Source organism: Podarcis raffonei, chromosome 2, assembly GCF_027172205.1.
Source record: "Podarcis raffonei isolate rPodRaf1 chromosome 2, rPodRaf1.pri, whole genome shotgun sequence".
Taxonomy (NCBI): domain Eukaryota; kingdom Metazoa; phylum Chordata; class Lepidosauria; order Squamata; family Lacertidae; genus Podarcis; species Podarcis raffonei.
The window spans coordinates 80,885,883-80,902,043 of NC_070603.1; the positions used below are offsets into that span (position 1 = coordinate 80,885,883).

At 43.8% G+C, this 16,161-nt stretch overlaps 1 protein-coding gene across 3 annotated transcripts in view; it reads right to left on the reverse strand.

Moving 5' to 3' along the window:
• Nucleotides 1–15,010, reverse strand: part of PHF2 (PHD finger protein 2) — a 121,850-nt gene extending 106,840 nt beyond the window's left edge. Inside the window, exon 1 of one of the 3 annotated variants that reach the window (XM_053377765.1) lies at nt 14,298–15,010. In XM_053377765.1, coding sequence (XP_053233740.1) covers nt 14,298–14,395 — 98 coding nt within the window. In that variant the 5' untranslated portion in view covers nt 14,396–15,010. Of the gene's footprint in view, nt 1–12,371; nt 12,453–14,297 lie in introns of those variants that run through there. The other 2 variants (XM_053377763.1, XM_053377764.1) reach the window with 2 other exon arrangements.
• Between the last annotated feature and the right edge of the window lie 1,151 nt (nt 15,011–16,161).

Sequence of the window (16,161 nt, forward strand, 5' to 3'; positions counted from 1 at the left end):
TGAAATTTGAATAAAATATCATTTAAAAAAAAAACAGAAGTCACATCTGCTGAGCTCAATGGGACCTACTTCATAATCACCTCTGATGTGCTCACTTTATCCATACACCTACAATATGCTTGTTATCCCAATGTTATTGCCCATTAGCATGGATCAAACCGTGGTTGTTTTCCAACTGATCTTTTTTTCTCGTTATTTTTTAGGCAGAGTCTGCACTACAGCAATCATTTTTTAAAAATCCCTATGAATTAAAAAGAATTATTAAGGCAGAATTACCACCACCATCCTGAAAGTAGACATGCAAAAAGGTCTTTATAACTGCAAAACTATTGAGTTATAATGTTGGAAGTAACTGATTCCCTCTTAATTTGGCATTCAGTTACTGGTATTTAAAGGGGATCATCTATCATTCTACTTTGCAGCAGAAGTGGTGCAAAATGCCTTTTTCCCATTCATAAAAATGAAGAGGAAAGCTCACCCCAGCCACACACACTAACCACGACGTAATACTTCCAACTTTTAAAACTGCAGAAATAGGTGCATGTGAACTATCATTCACACCTGTGCTTCCAAGTCCTGGAATTCTGCTGACATTATCTCAGGATGTCTTCATGCGATTATTTTTCTGATGGCGTCATGATAATCCAGGCTCTGCAGAGCAGCGTAATCTTGCAATCAAAGGCCTGCTGATGCCATGGTCCAATTAGACTGGTGCCTGATCACTGGAGATAGACATTTTATATCCGTGGACGAGCAAGCAAGGAGGTCCTGCTCCTCCTGGTTGCTAAGGCAGTGGGGGAAAGAGGGCAACACAGACTAGAGTAAAGTGCTTGTGCATTACTGAAACAGCCTCCCCGCAATGTAAAGGAAACAGGTTGCAATCCTATGCCCTCTTAAAGGTAAAGGTAAAGGGACCCCTGACCGTCAGGTCCAGTCGTGACCGACTCTGAGGTTGTGGCACTCATCTCACTTTATGGCCGAGGGAGCTGGCGTACAGCTTCCGGGTCATGTGGCCAGCATGACTAAGCCTCTTCTGGTGAACCAGAGCAGTGCACGGAAACCTGGGAGTAAATCCCATTGGGCTCAGCAAGATTTGGGTCTCATTAGAGCACAGCAGTGTTGCAGCAGTGGTTTCTCAAACTTTCCTCTCTGGGCCACACTTTCAGAATGAAAACTTGATTGTGCCACACCAATTTTTTTATTGATAAGAAATCCATTGGGAAATAAAAAGAAACGACTCCTAGCAGCACTTGTAACATAGTACAAAAACTAATTTATAATATGGGACCCCAATAGTCATCTAGTCCAACCCCCTGCAATGCAGGAATCACAGCTAGGGAATCCCTGACAGGTGGCCATCCGCTGTAGAATAGTTTTTTTACCACCAGAAAGCTATCCCTAGTGTTTAGTGGGAATTTCCATTCTTGTCAATTGAATCTATTGGTTCAGGTCCCACCCTCACAATCTTTCTAACACATTGCATTAATAATGTGGTTTTATTCTGAGTTTGTCAACATTCTAAAAATTGCTCTATTGATGCCAAGACAGAAAGCTTCCGCCATTGTTCTACCCAAATTGTGGGGGGCAGAAATGGCTGAGAGGGTGTGGTCTACGCCAGGCCTGCAAAGCAACCCAGTGTTCCTATGCACATATTGCTGAAGGGAGTGAGAAGGGAGCGCATAGCAATTGTGAAGTGTAGTCCATTGTTGTTAATTCTGCATTTGTGTGTGTACTTGGTGGTGGCATTTTTAAAGGGAAATGCAGTGGTGATGGGACAGTGAAGTCAACTGCAGCAGCAGTACAATGGGCTAGAAAAGAAGAAGAGTTTGGACTTGATATCCCACTTTATCATTACCCTAAGGAGTCTCAAAGAGGCTACAATCTCCTTTTCCCTTCCTCCCCCACAACAAACACTCTGAAAAGGGGATTTGGATATTTAATTTGGCACATTTTACTAGAGAATCTTCTGCTATTCTATTTTATGTAACAAACAATCTTAGTAGTTGTGACCGTGGTTTATATTGTATGTGTGGTGCCTGATGATTTTTATGATTTTTGCTGTTTTTCCTTTTGTTATTTTTCTGAATGATGCCATGGCCTATGGCTAGCGCAATAAAAGTCTATGATGATGACAAACATTCTGTGAGGTGAGTGAGGCTGAGACACTTCAGAGAAGTGTGACTAGCCCAAGGTCACCCAGCAGCTGCATGTGGAGGAGCAGGAAAGCGAACCCGGTTCACCAGATTACGAGTCCACCGCTCTTAACCACTACACCATGCTGGCGTATAAAGGAGATAAAGGAAGACAGGGCAAGAATGGAGGAGACCATGGAGTGGAAATACGTTGTTTGGATGTCAGGTCTGCCTGTAGATAGATGGCTGGTTTACTCATCAATAACCCACGAAGGGGTAGACTTGGAGTATGAGGTTTTTGGATACCGGGTCTACCCAGGCCTCGCCACTGCTCAGTCAAACAAATCTACCAGAAATAGTAGGCCGGCTCTCTGATGCAAGGTCCTCTTTATTTATTTGGAATATTATACTTTGCAACTCCCCCTGGAAAAACCCCCACAGGTGCACAGGCTTGCAGCACAGCATGTGTGCAACCGTATGATCTACCTGCTGCTTTACAGATCATATGTTTGTACTTGCACTTTCCACAGGCATTAAAGGGCAAATGGTTATATTGGAAAATTGCTTTTATTTTAGCACCAGTAATGATCAGCCCATTATTGGAAAAATTCACTTCTCACACATGTTTCCTGGCAACTTTCACCTGCCAAAATGCATGCGAAGCAAATATACCCAGAATGGTGGTTCAAATCATCATATACCTCAGTAATAAATAGTTAATTTAGCCCCAACTTTTCTTTTTTCTTTTTGCATTACCTGTTTTCTTCCATGATGCATAGAAGAATATGTGGGAGGATGTGATCTTTTTCATAATCTTCTCATGTTAAAGAACTCTCAGCATTTAAAAAAGTCTCTAATACATTAAAATTGCACATAGCAAGTAATGACATCCTGTTTGAAGCAGCTCTCCAGAAAGTGCAATTGCATCTGGATATGTTGACTCTGATAGAATGCATAATAAGAACTAGCAATGTCTGACATGTGTTCTTAAAATCACATTAGCTTGTCATTTAACAGCTATTTTAAGTCTCTGCCAAACTGCAGGGAAGTACAGTACTTTCAGTATGCACATGTTTCCTATGAGATCTCATTCGTCCAAGATACTATATTCAATTTACTGCTGCTGCAACAACAATAACAGTGGATTATAAAACCATTATAATACTAAAGCTGATTTGCATTTTTTTTTTTTTAAAAAAAGGTGCAAGGTGAAGAAACCACAACACTGTCCAGAGCAACTTTCCCTGAAGAGGGAAACTTCCATAATCATAACTGTTGTCAAGGAGCAGAGTTATGATCTTGGGATTGAGCCAATCAAAATGAAACCAGAAAATGGATAAGATGGCATTAACATGGCCCTTTGCTGTATGTGCAGTTTGCTGCAATTGTACTTTTGAGAGTTTGCCACAAAACATAAACTCTGTCCTCTTTGGTTTGTTTACATTTCAGGTGTAAGTAACTGCCTTTCTCACTTTATGGCTCCCTATTTATTATGCTATTATAATTGCGTCTCCTATCAAAATGACAAATGAGCTTTGTTTGTTAGTACATATTTGAGAAGAAAGGCCAATCCAAGATTGACGTATTTGGCCACAGATACCACAGTGGCAGCCAGACTAACTAGAATGATATCATGCCTGGTAGGCCAGATGTTTTACAATGACATCCTCAAACTTCACACCTGGGATGGCCAGTTCAGTATCTTCCTGGTCCATGCCAATTTGGCATCTATTTATTCATACTGTTCCTTTTCCGCATTTAATCTGTTAGTAAAAAAAAAGAAAAGATGTAGAAAAGTTTGTGTTTTAATAAATACTTAAATACATATTTGATGACAAAACATTGTTTTTATTTATATCATTTCTGCACACAGGGAAATCTCAAAGTGACTTACAGATTCTGCAGAATATACACTGCTTACAACAGAGCAAATGCAAATTAAAGTTGAAAAAGTGCTCATCAATTGTTATAAAAAGGGCAAATCCTGCCCCACCCAGAAAAAATATGAACACCACAAAGAGGCCAGAATCATTCTGCCATATAATCACAGTTAACAACCAAAGGTTTTTGTAAACAAGAATGTTTTAACGAGGCATCTGAAATCTGACAGCACTGTATTTCCCTGGAAAGAACATTCCACAAATGGGGAGGCACTACTGAAAATCTCCTTTTTCACATTGCCACCCTCCACACTTCCCTCAGAAGGGTCTCTGGATACATATTTCTAAATATAAAGGCACCACTGTGATTGGTAGAATTGATACATTACCCAAGGCTAGTAAATGAAAGTTGACAAGAGCTTTGCTTTCCACCCACTGCATCAGTTCACCTTTTAACCATAAGAGATAGACTACCATTCATTAAAATGGGAATACTTACACTAGTCATGTCAACAGTATGAACATAACTAAGCTTCTCTGTTGGCTAGCAAGGCTGCTCTTACACCTTAATAACTGTTGATCTATATTGTTGTTGTACTGTGTATTTTGGGTCTATGGACCACAATAAAGCTGTGAGAGAGAGATAGGACATAACTGCACCTTTTAAAGTCCTAACGTTGTATCCAAAGCTGTTATTCCACTTGAACAACAGACTTCCACTCTCCTCGCCTCTCCCATCCACCTCCCTGTACACCCTGCAAAATTGGCTCCAGAGGGTGAACTCCATTGGGCAGATTTTTGGGGGGGCGGTGCACACTGAAAAAGAGAAAGAGGACAGGGAAGTCCAATTCTGCGAGGAGCATTTTGCTTGTACACATTGGATACAACCCATAGTCTCTGGTCTAGTATTGCAAGACCACATGAAGACCACAGAGCCTAGGGCAGCCTTCTGCAACCTGCTGCTGTCAGATATTTTGGGATGTAACTCCCATCAGCCCCAGGCAGCATGACCAGTGGTCTGCAAGCTGTAAGAAGGTAGGCAAAGGCTGCTCCAGACAGCAGTCCGGGGTTATCTCCTCTTTTGAAAATATTTTCTCATTGGGAGCAGATACGTGGAGAAAATGTGGGTTAAAATTTGGAAGGGCAGCTGGAGGAGGAAGATATTATTCTGCTTTTATGATCCTCTCATCAGTCAGCATCATAGTCAGAGGGAAACAGTAGTATAAACTTAATTCCTGTAAACCGTTTAGGTAGTTCCACTGCCCTTTTGGTTGGTGGTGGTGGTGAGGATTTAGGAGAGAACATTCTCCATGTCAGCCACTGGGTTATGGAATTTCCTTCCCACAGAGATTGTCTGGAACCTCATTGCATAGCTTCCACCATATGCTGAAGACGCATCTCTTTGCCTTGCCCTTTGACACTTGAAACACAGTCATAGATCTATATTTTAGGACCCATTCTAGTTGTAATGGTAATGTGCCTTAAACTCTTTTTAATGCTGTATTTTCTATTGCTGTAACCCTCTCTAGGACCGTCTGGTGAAGAGTGGGTAATAAATATAACTATAACAACAACAACAGTACTCAAACGGTTTTTCAAGTTGCTACCATTAGATCCAACCTGACAACAAACTTGTCCTATTCTTTAAAGTTTTTACACATATGTTAAGACATCTTTGGATCACTTGTTTTTCCCTCGGCTTTGAGGTGTAATGTTTGGAGACATTCTCGCAACAGAGCAACTTGTTCCCACAAGAGCAAAGAAAGATGTTCTTTCTTTCTGCCACTCCTCTTTGGCTAATAATAAAGTCTTTTAATATTAGCCCTGTACAATATTTAGTCATCGCGGCTGCATGCCAATCTGCTGCTGCTGCTGTTAGAAGTCAAACTAGACTCTTCCTGTAGTTCTCAACTCACAGGCAGGTTCTTCCTCACACTTTTGGGGTCCCAGGCTATGTCCTTCAGCTGGTGGCTCTGGCCTAGTTCAGCTATATACCTACAGGAAGGTGAGGGCAAATACATTCCAGTTATCCAGGATCACAAGCTCTTTCTGCCCCCTGGATTTTCGGACCTCAACTATAGCCAGGAGTGTCTTTGCACAGTTAAAAATGTTGTGTCAGCTACATTCCTTTCTGGAATTTTCTGATCTGGCAACCATGATCCGTGCCTTAAGTCCCCTCTTGCTTGAAAAATGTGTTCCATAGGCTGCCTTTTCAAGACCTTTGGAAATGTCTGGTTGTCCACAATACGGCAGCCAGGCTTCTTATGTGAGTGCAATATAGGGGTTGTGTGCTGACTACATTGGTGGCCAACTTGCTTCCAAAGTGCTGTTTTTTACCTATACAACATGAAAGACCACATTCCTGTATATAATCTTGCCTGAGAACCGAAATCTTCCAAAGAGAACCCCTTCTCCTGTCTCAACATGACAATGCTCAGAAGGGCCTTTTCTGTGGTGGGCCCCAGGCTCTGGAACTCCCACCTCTGGAAATCCAGATAACTCCTTCATTGCTTATGTTTAGGAGGGTAGTTATAACTGCTTTTTGCAACCAGGCTTTTGTACTGTCCTATATACAGTGGTACCTCGGGTTACATACGCTTCAGGTTACAGACTCCGCTAACCCAGAAATAGTACCTCGGGTTAAGAACTTTGCTTCAGGGTGAGAACAGAAATCGTGCGGCGGCAGCACAGCAGGCCCCATTAGCTAAAGTGGTGCTCCAGGTTAAGAACAGTTTCAGGTTAAGAACGGACCTCCGGAATGAATTAAGTATGTAACCAGAGGTACCACTGTATTGTGCTACTGTGAGTTTCACCGTTTTCTGTTATTTGATTACATTCTATAGGGCTTTACTGATCTTCTTGGTGAAAAACGGTGAGATGCAATTTCCAGTCTTGTCACTCCCCATCTTCAGAGGAATTGGACATGGGTTTAGTGGATCTATCTGTGTTGGAGAACAATGTGCTTTCTGAACCAGACTGTAATGTCAATGCCTCCTCAGTAGTTCCAGCAGCAGAGGAGCCCATGAACCCAGTGTCTCTCCACCTGGTGAGGGCACATTACTGTCTTTAGACTCTGAGGGCCCTAGCTCTGGGGCCACAGTAAAACTACAATCGCCACCCCCATCCCACCCACCCCCATGTAGTCCACGGCTTCGTAAAACAGACTGGGCCTCTTTAAGAATAGAGGTTCTGCTCAAGAGGAGCAGGGCTTGCAGCTCAAAGGAAGTTGCCACCCTACTGAAGCGAAATGTTGACGCAACAGTAGTCTGCCTTCCAGTTTAGGATCCACTTGGAACTATCCGAGGTGCTACCCAGATTGCTTCTTTGCCTTTCAGACTTTTGACCTCTCTTTGGCTGACCTTGCTTAGGCGAACTTGACCTTTGCTTGATCTGACTTCACTTCCTGGATCTGGAACTGGTATGTATGAGACCTGGTGCAATTTCCCACTTGGACTAGAAACCTGTCCCCTGCCCAACAACTGTCTGGGATAGATCCATCTGAGGATCCATTTCACATATTTATGCCACCGTTCTGAATATTAAACAGCCATTTTTATCAAAATAAGCTAAGAGCATGCAAAAAAAGGAGAAAACCCCACTATTGTTACTATTAATTTCTGATTTACATGAAAGAAAAAGCATATCAGCTAAATTTGCAGACTTTGGGCTTATTGGGAATTGTGCATTAATTGGGATTATATTATAATAAGAATATTATGCTCATACAATATTATAATTGCTGGAAGTTCACATGAAATTCACAAAGAATTTGATTCTCATTGTCAGCTACAGTGGTACCTTGGGTTAAGTACTTAATTCGTTCCAGAGGTCCGTTCTTAACCTGAAACTGTTCTTAACCTGAAGCACCACTTTAGCTAATGGGGCCTCCTGCTGCTGCCGCGCCGCCGGAGCACGATTTCTGTTCTCATCCTGAAGCAAAGTTCTTAACCTGAAGCACTATTTCTGGGTTAGCGGAGTCTGTAACCTGAAGCGTATGTAACCCGAGGTACCGCTGTAATACATTTTTAGTTTTAAAAACCTTCCAACAAAAAGTGCTAATTTGGGTTTAAATTCCAGTGTATGTGATTCTTATGGAAAATGCAAGTTTTTGCTTTTCTGATCTCACCTTATCAAACCTCTGCAGACAATAAACTGATACAGCTTTCCAAACTGCTCCTTAGTAGGAATGACACCAAGATGCCCATGATAATTACTTGCATACCACATTTATATGACACTCAATGACAGTGTTATCTAGGTGGCTTAAAATATCAATATTAAAATATAACAATCAGCTATAAAAGCACTAGATTTAAACATAATTTTAAAATATTGAAATATTAAAAAGGTATTTTAAAAGCCAGGTGAAAGGGCCTGGCACTGAAACGAACCCAAACAGGAGCCAGGCAGGCCTCTCTAGAGAGAATATTCCATAGTTGGACTGCCACCCACAAAAAGTCTTTCTCCCTAATAGCCATGAGCTCCATCTCCTTTGGTCAGAGCACCTGGAGAAGTGCCTCTGAAGAACTCAAGGTTCAGGTATGCATCAATGGGAAAGGCAACCTTTCAGCTACATTGGCAGGACCTTTACTACAACCTTTACTACATTGGCAGGATTGTGTGCATTCTGAGAAACACCCCCCCCCTTTAAAGTATGTTTCTCACTCTTCCGGTACTAGGTCCAAACATTGTTTTGGAGCCAGAAGGCCATACAGTACTTTATTTGCATTTTTTGTTTCTAATAATGTAATTGCCATATCATTTTCATTGACATGGGTATTAATGCAGCTGGACAACATGCTGCAATCTTGCAACATGTTACGTTGCAAGAAGTCAAATGTGAACACTGAACTCCGCTCTACAAAAGTCTTTAAATGTGAACTCAAAAATCACAGTGGAGTTGAAATGAACTACATTTTTCTTACCAATTATTTTTTTAACCTTTAATGTTGTTGCCCTCACATTTTCAGCATTAGCTCTCTGAGCGCAAGAATTTGAAGCGCACTTTCCCCCTTAAAAATGAGAGATACATACATTTTTAAACATCCTTACAAGGCCTGTGGATTGTGCAGAAGGAACTCTCATTACTGAACAAATTGTCTGCCTTAAGTGTAGACCTGCCCTAACACATCGGAAACAATTGTCTTATTTCCCAATCCAGAAACCCATATCCATCCTTATGCAAAACTGGAGCACTTCTGCAAACAAGGAAGCCCTTTCACTGAAGAAGATTTACTGCAAATGCAGCATTCCTCCTCCCTTGAAAGTGAATGGGAGATTTCTCATAGGCAAAGGAGAGCCAACTGGGCATTGGAGCTACCACATCTACAGGTTACATTTTTCTAATGAATGTAATACTCTCTCTTTTTGTTTTTAAGAATATGTGCGCACTTAGAGGTTTCTGAAAATCAATAAATATTTAGTCATCAGTCATGCTGAGTCAAGAATGAATTACCTATTGAAGAGTGCATGTTCTTCATTATTGTACATCAGTCTACCATGCTAAGGGTTGCTGAATAAACATTTGATATATGGACAACATTCTGAAAGGATGCAAGAGATATGGAAATAAAACAAACTGACTATGTGCGTAACTTCAAAACCTATTGCTTTCAATCAGACTTAGTCATATTAAACTGCTGCAAAATTGACAGGTCCTTGAACCCAGAATCTGCATTGGTTATTTGGGGGTTCAGCTGGGTGCTGACAAACTTATTTCAGCTCTGCAAACCAGTATTAAACCAAAATATAAAACTAAATGTCGTAGACTGTTCTGACATAACCTGGTAAAGAAATGTTCCATCAAAATTGGAAGATTTTAATTTGTTCAAACTGGTAAATTGGAAATGCCAAATGATAGATTATTTGAAATTTTCTAAATTTTACTGATTTTTTCAAGTGGCTTTTCACCTTTCCTGACCTCAGACAGACAAGAACCTCTTCATTTACAAGTACTAAGATCACAAATCCACAGGCTGTGAATTGTGTGTCCTAAAAGTCTACACAATTTTCCCTTTGTATTTGTCTGACACTATGATGTTCACACTTCATCCTTGATAGTAGCTTATGAAGTCTATTAACAAGCAAAGCTTACAATATATATGCATATAGCAACAAATCAAACAGTATTTTCAGAATTAATGTAAACAGAACGCTGAATTCACTTGCAGATCATGTGAAGAATACATTTTGAAAACCTATAATCAAGTATACTTTCAAACAAGTTTTTCATTCATCAGTTAGATTAGTTATAATTGTATGTCACTTTTTTCTTACACACACACAATTTTGATGTTAGCAACTAATGAAGAACTACTGAAAAGAATATCATTATTTTCTCTGGAGAAAATTTCATTGCATCAACTTTTTGTCTTCAGATTAGGTTTTACAACTTCCTGTGTTCAGAGTATTATCCTGGCAGCTTCCTATGATAAGTTAAGAGATCTATAACAACATCCAATCATTGTTTTTATTTAATATCTTTATGATTTTCAGTTAAACACAAGGGGAAAAACATCTGCCACCTCACAATTTCCTTCATATTTATTTATACTGTATATCCTACCCAGTCATTCATTTCTCAGTCTTCTTCCACACAAGACTTGTTTAGGATGGACATGCACATTCATTTTCTGCTTATCTATCCAAATACATGCCATTATAGGCCCACACAAGTATAAGGGAAGCAAAGTAAAGTAAGTAGACATTAACATTGATGGGAACAGACCCCCTTTTTGTACAAGTAACCTGGGACTGGTTCACGCAAACACTCCTCTACATTCCTCTATTTGTGATGGGATTGGGCAGAAGAGCAGCTTATGTCTTCTCCATCATGCATATGCTTATACGTTCTGTATGTATCCAATCTTCTTGTCCTTACCCCTTAAAAATGGGTAAAAGGATGGCAAGAAGAGAGCATCAAACAATATAAAAGTGAGTCACATACCAGGCCGTACACACACACGTGTTATGTCACTTAATGAAATCTGTCAGCAGTTTACATAAAAACAATAAAAATACAACTTTTAATAAAGTCTATCAAAAACTAGAAGAAACTGAGCCAAAAACACAACACAACTGTATATTGCAAATGAAATGGAGCAGTGCGAAAATAAATAAAATTAAAATAGAGTAAGAAACCAGAATAGCTGGATACATTCAAATTTTTAAGAAGCATTTGAAGGTCTTTACTGTCCCTCCCTCACAAATTACCTTAAGTAATTTTGTAAGGCTGCTGCTATCAATGATAGAAGGCTCACTTGCACGTTGTCACCAAGTAACAATCACTGGCCTTGATGCCCTACTGTTCGTTCAAGGTTTTCATCTTGCAATTGCATAATCAGCCTCCAAACGGATAAGCCAGATTTGTTTATCTTTGTAAAGCAGGGAAAATGCACCATACATAAGAAGAAACATAAGAAGGAACAGATTTTCTCAGGAGGAAAAATGCATTTGTTTGCATTGTATTTTTGTATCTCATTGTTGCTACCTTGAGTGCAAGGAGTGGGGGGGGGAGGGAAGGATAAATGTAGGCAAGTAAAATAATGACAAAAACAAAAAAAATCACCCTGACCAAACAAATGCCATACCTTTAACCACAGCATATTTATACCTTAAACTTATGCAAACATTTACATGTATGTAAACATTTACGCATACTCCTCTCTCTCTATAACAGTTACCATTTTTTGAGTAAGATTGTGACTGTCCCAGTGAGCTAATGGAAAAGGATTTGAACTTGAGTTTCCCCCCTCCATCTCAGACATGCCAACCACAACCCCACAACGGCTTTCTAACTATTAAATGAGCTCCAACGTCGATCATATCAAGTTCTTCCCTCTTATCAGTTTTCTGTTGACAGCGATATACTTATTTCTACAGCAGTGGCCTTTTCACAATTCACAGCACACAGTGCTTGACAAAAACATAAGACAGATAAATTAATACAGCCAATTAAAAAAAAAAGGCAACATCAAGAAAGCAATCGCAAAGTTGTCCTAACTGGTCCTTACTGTTACTTTAGAGCAAACTTCTGTATTCCCCAGTGGGGAGGCAATTGCCCTTGCCCTTGAACCTGAGTAAGCAAGAGGACCAAGCTGTCTTTAATACCTTCTCTGCTGCTGTCAGGAACCAAGTTGCAAGGGAAGTTCAGTTTCACAAGAGCAGCAAGTCAGAAGGAAAATAACCAGTCGGAAGCATTCACATACTCAGGCTGCGAAATTCCTACCCGGAGCTTAAACAACCCAGACAACATTAAACATTTTCAAGTCCTGCGGATCTGCATGAGACACAGCAGCACGTGAGAACAATTATTTAAAAAACAAAAAGCCATTGCTTAATTTTGGCAGCTCATACCCACAGCAAGGAAGCCCAAGACATTTCAATGGCGTTTGCTTCCATCTGAGGCATTCTTCAGGTAATATCCACAAGATTTGTTTCTCTTCCCCCCCACACACACACCCGCCATCCTCCCAAAGAGAAGACTGACCTCCTAGGGAATCTGGCTGAAGTCTTTCCCCCTCCTGCCTGCAGCTCCCATTTATTTCATTCTTTATTTATTTATGAACGACGCGCCTGCCTCCCGCCTCCTGCCACACAAACCCTCCACCGAGAGACACAAAGATCAGGACCATCAGCTCTGCCATCAGGCAATCAGGACGACTCGGCGTGGAGTGACAATTGCAGACAAGAAGCACCACGGAAGGGGGGGCGAGGGAGGGCTCTTCACCCTCGCCCTTGACATATCAGATAGATGGATAGAGATAGGAGCGGGTGGCCGGGGAAGTTTCCAGCCCCCCCCCGCCCCGTTCAACCTGCGCGTTACATTGTCTCAGATTCCACAACAACTGAGGACGGGGAGAATTGAAACGATCTCCATGTAGCTGAGGAGACGCAGCCAAAGCTGCCACCACCATCCCAGAGAACTGCAGTCAACCCCAGTCCTTTTCCTGCGGATCCCGCCCGCGGCAGGGGGGGTGGGGGGTGGATGTGTGCGTGTGTTTCAAGGAGGCAGATCCATTTCCCGCTCCTTAAAATGGAATGTTTTAAAAGAAGAAGTGAGGGGAGGCAGAAGAGGGGCACCCGAAGTGCAGGAGGAGGACGTGGCAGCCGCTGTGGGCGCCTGCCCAGCGCGGCGCTACCTCCGGGCGCCGAGGAGAGGAAGCGTCTCTCCTCCTGCCACCCCCCGGCCTCTCTCTCTCTCGAGGGTGAGAGCGGGTCCTCCTGGCGTTTCGCTCGCTCTTTCCGCGCCCAAGCAAAAGTGGCGCCAGCAGCTCTGGGCTTCTGCAGCCCGCGCGGCGGGGGATTCCCTTCCTTGGCTGCGCCCAAGTCCACACTGGCCCGCCTGGCCGCTCCTCTCCCGGGGGAAGCCCAGCCCAGCAGCGCGGGCTCGTTCTCTCTCTCTCTCCCTCAGCCGCCTCGCTCGGGACCCCCGCCACCGCTCGCCCTCTCTCGCCCGCGTGTGAGGAAACACCCCCAGCCCCGGCCGCCCCTCCTTCCCTCAGGAAGACGCGAGGCGACGGGGCTGCCGACAGCGCGGGAGAGCGGGCTCGCCAACAAGCCGGACTCCCGCCCCCCAACACACACACCCCGCCCGGTTCATAGACCTAGGAGCTCCCGCCCGCCCCGTAGGGACCCTTCCTCCTTTGGCCAGACGTCGTGTGGAAGCGCTTTCACCGTCCGCCCCCCGCCCTCATATCCCTCTCGCGCGCTCTCCATGCCTTCTCTGGAGAAAGTGAGAGCGGGCACCGAGCTGTAAATCTTCGCCTCGGCCACCCGCCCAGGAAGACCCCCACAGGGCTGGCGGCGAGCGAGGAACAAAATAACCTCAATAATAAAAAACCCCTTCCTCAGCTAGCAGCCAGCCAAGCCCTCCCCTCCCCGAGGAAAGGACAATAGCTCCCCCCCCCCCGCTAGTGCCGCCGCCGCCGCCGCCACCCGCAGCCCCTTGACACTAGAGCCCCGGTGTGGGGAGGGGGGGAGCCCATTGTGTGCGCCCGGGCTCGACAATTTACAAAACAAAACAACGCACACACATACACACAAAAAATACAAGAGAGGGAAATGGGGAGAGTGGCTCCTCCTCCTCTTCTCCAAAAAGGCCTGTTGGAAAACTGCACGGAGGAGCAGCAGCAGCAGCAGCTCCTGCGAGCCCCGCCACCATCTCTCGCTCGCTCTCGCTCTCTCGTGCCCTAGCGAGCCGAAGAGGCGAAAGGCCCCCGAGCGAGAGGAGGGGGATCTGTGTGCCCCAGAGCAGGGGGGGGGAGGCCCGATCGCTTTGTGTTACCTGCCGTGAAACCAGTCCTTGCAGGCGTCGCACTCGATCATGAAGCGGGTTACGTCGTAGGGCAGCCTACAGATGCAATAGACGGGCACCGTCGCCATGTTAGCTCCCTTCAAAACAACACTGGACTCCCAAGGCAAGCGAGCTCTGCGTGCGCGTATGCGAGAGAGAGGAGGGAGAGAGAGAGAGAGGCAGGCAGAGCCCAGGCAGAGCAGGCGGGCGGGCAGGCAGGCAGGCAGGGCGTCTCGCTGCAGCTTCCTCGCCGCTAAGGTAGATCCTCTCCTGATCCTCTCCTCCGTTGCCGAAGGGAAGCCGATCCGCCAGGCCTAGAGACGGCGGGAGAGGTCGCCGAGGATCGGGGCGAGAGAAAAGCCAAAACAAAACCCGGAGATTTCAAGAAGCGATCCTCAAGGGCGAGCTTGCAATGTCAGGAAAAATAACCAAGGGTTCCCGAAAGTTTGGCTGCATGGCTCCTCTGTCTGGCGCGGACTCCAAAGCGCACTGGAAGCTCTCTCTCTCCCTCTTTTTCCCCCCCTCTCTCGATTTTTTTTTTTTTGGTGGTGTTGGTGGTGGTAGTTGTGGTTGCTAAATGATCATTATTCCAAATGTTGGACGAAATGCATTCTATTGCATGCCCCCTGGTGACAGTACAGTACCGAGGCTTTTCATAAACACTCCGAAATGTAGCCCTTTCCTTGTAATGTCCTTACGTCAGCTTGCAACATTGTAATATTTCCTCTGATGGGGCTGGGGAGGGAGGCTGCAGAAAAGGGGAGGCGAATATGTGAAAACTCCCAAGCTTGGCACCGTGCAAAATTGTTGTTTTTTTATTTTTTGAAGGGAAGAAAGAAAGAAAAAAGAGCGGGTAGGGGGAGAGGAAGAGAGCCAGTCTCAGAGCTGGAAAATAAACAGGGAGGCGTGCAAAGCGGAGACGATTGAAGGAGGGAGATTTTAAAAAATTACAAACGATTCAGTGAGCGATATTTGGAAGGGGGGTGAAAGAAAGCTCGGGGAAAGGGGAGGAGAGTAAGAGAGAAAGGGTCTTTTAAAAAAATAAAATATATTACAGAAAGTTTAAAAAATATTATCGGCACATTGGAGGCTTTCGTCAACCCTTCTCCCAAAATTTGTGGGTTGGAAAGGGGACAGCAGCATCTACAGCTAATGTGAGGTGAAGGAATCAGTAGGTCTCCCCCCCTCCAAAAAAAAAAATGTTTTTAGCTTCCCGTGGCTGCCCAAGGCTGGAAGGAACTCGGATAAAGGAACTTGGGGGACCGAGTTCAAACTAGAAAGCTCCTAACCCCAGCCCTGTTTTTCCAAGTGATTCTGGAACAGAGGAAGGTATTAAATGGGGTGGGGGGAGCTGGGAGGAATAAACTCGGGCGGGGGAACAGACCCAGCCTTCTGCTAAGGCTACGTACATTTACAACCGAAAGTGCGAGCTTGGTTTTAAAAATAAAAAAAAAGTTAATAAAGCTGGAGAGTCGAACAGAGGAAGTGGCGGTTCCGGTTCTTGTCTTTCCGGTGTATGGCGCTCCACGACTTCGCTTTTACGCTGAAATATTTGAAGAACTTTCCCCGTGCGATAAATTTCAGAAAAATCTGTTGTAACTATTGTAAACAGCTCTTTTCTTCAGGAGGCCCCCTTCGATTCAGTCCCAAGTTTCCGGATCAAAAGTTTTTTTAAAAATAAATTTAAAAATCACGTGTCATTTTGCACTTCAGCTTTAATTCACTTCGCTGTTGTAGCCACATGTTTGATTATGTTACAGTTATGGTATTTTTCTGCAGCAGGGGCGGATGGGAGGGGAGAGTCCTCAGCCCCCCTCCCTTAATTCCAAGATTGGGCAGGATCCTGATCCTTCCA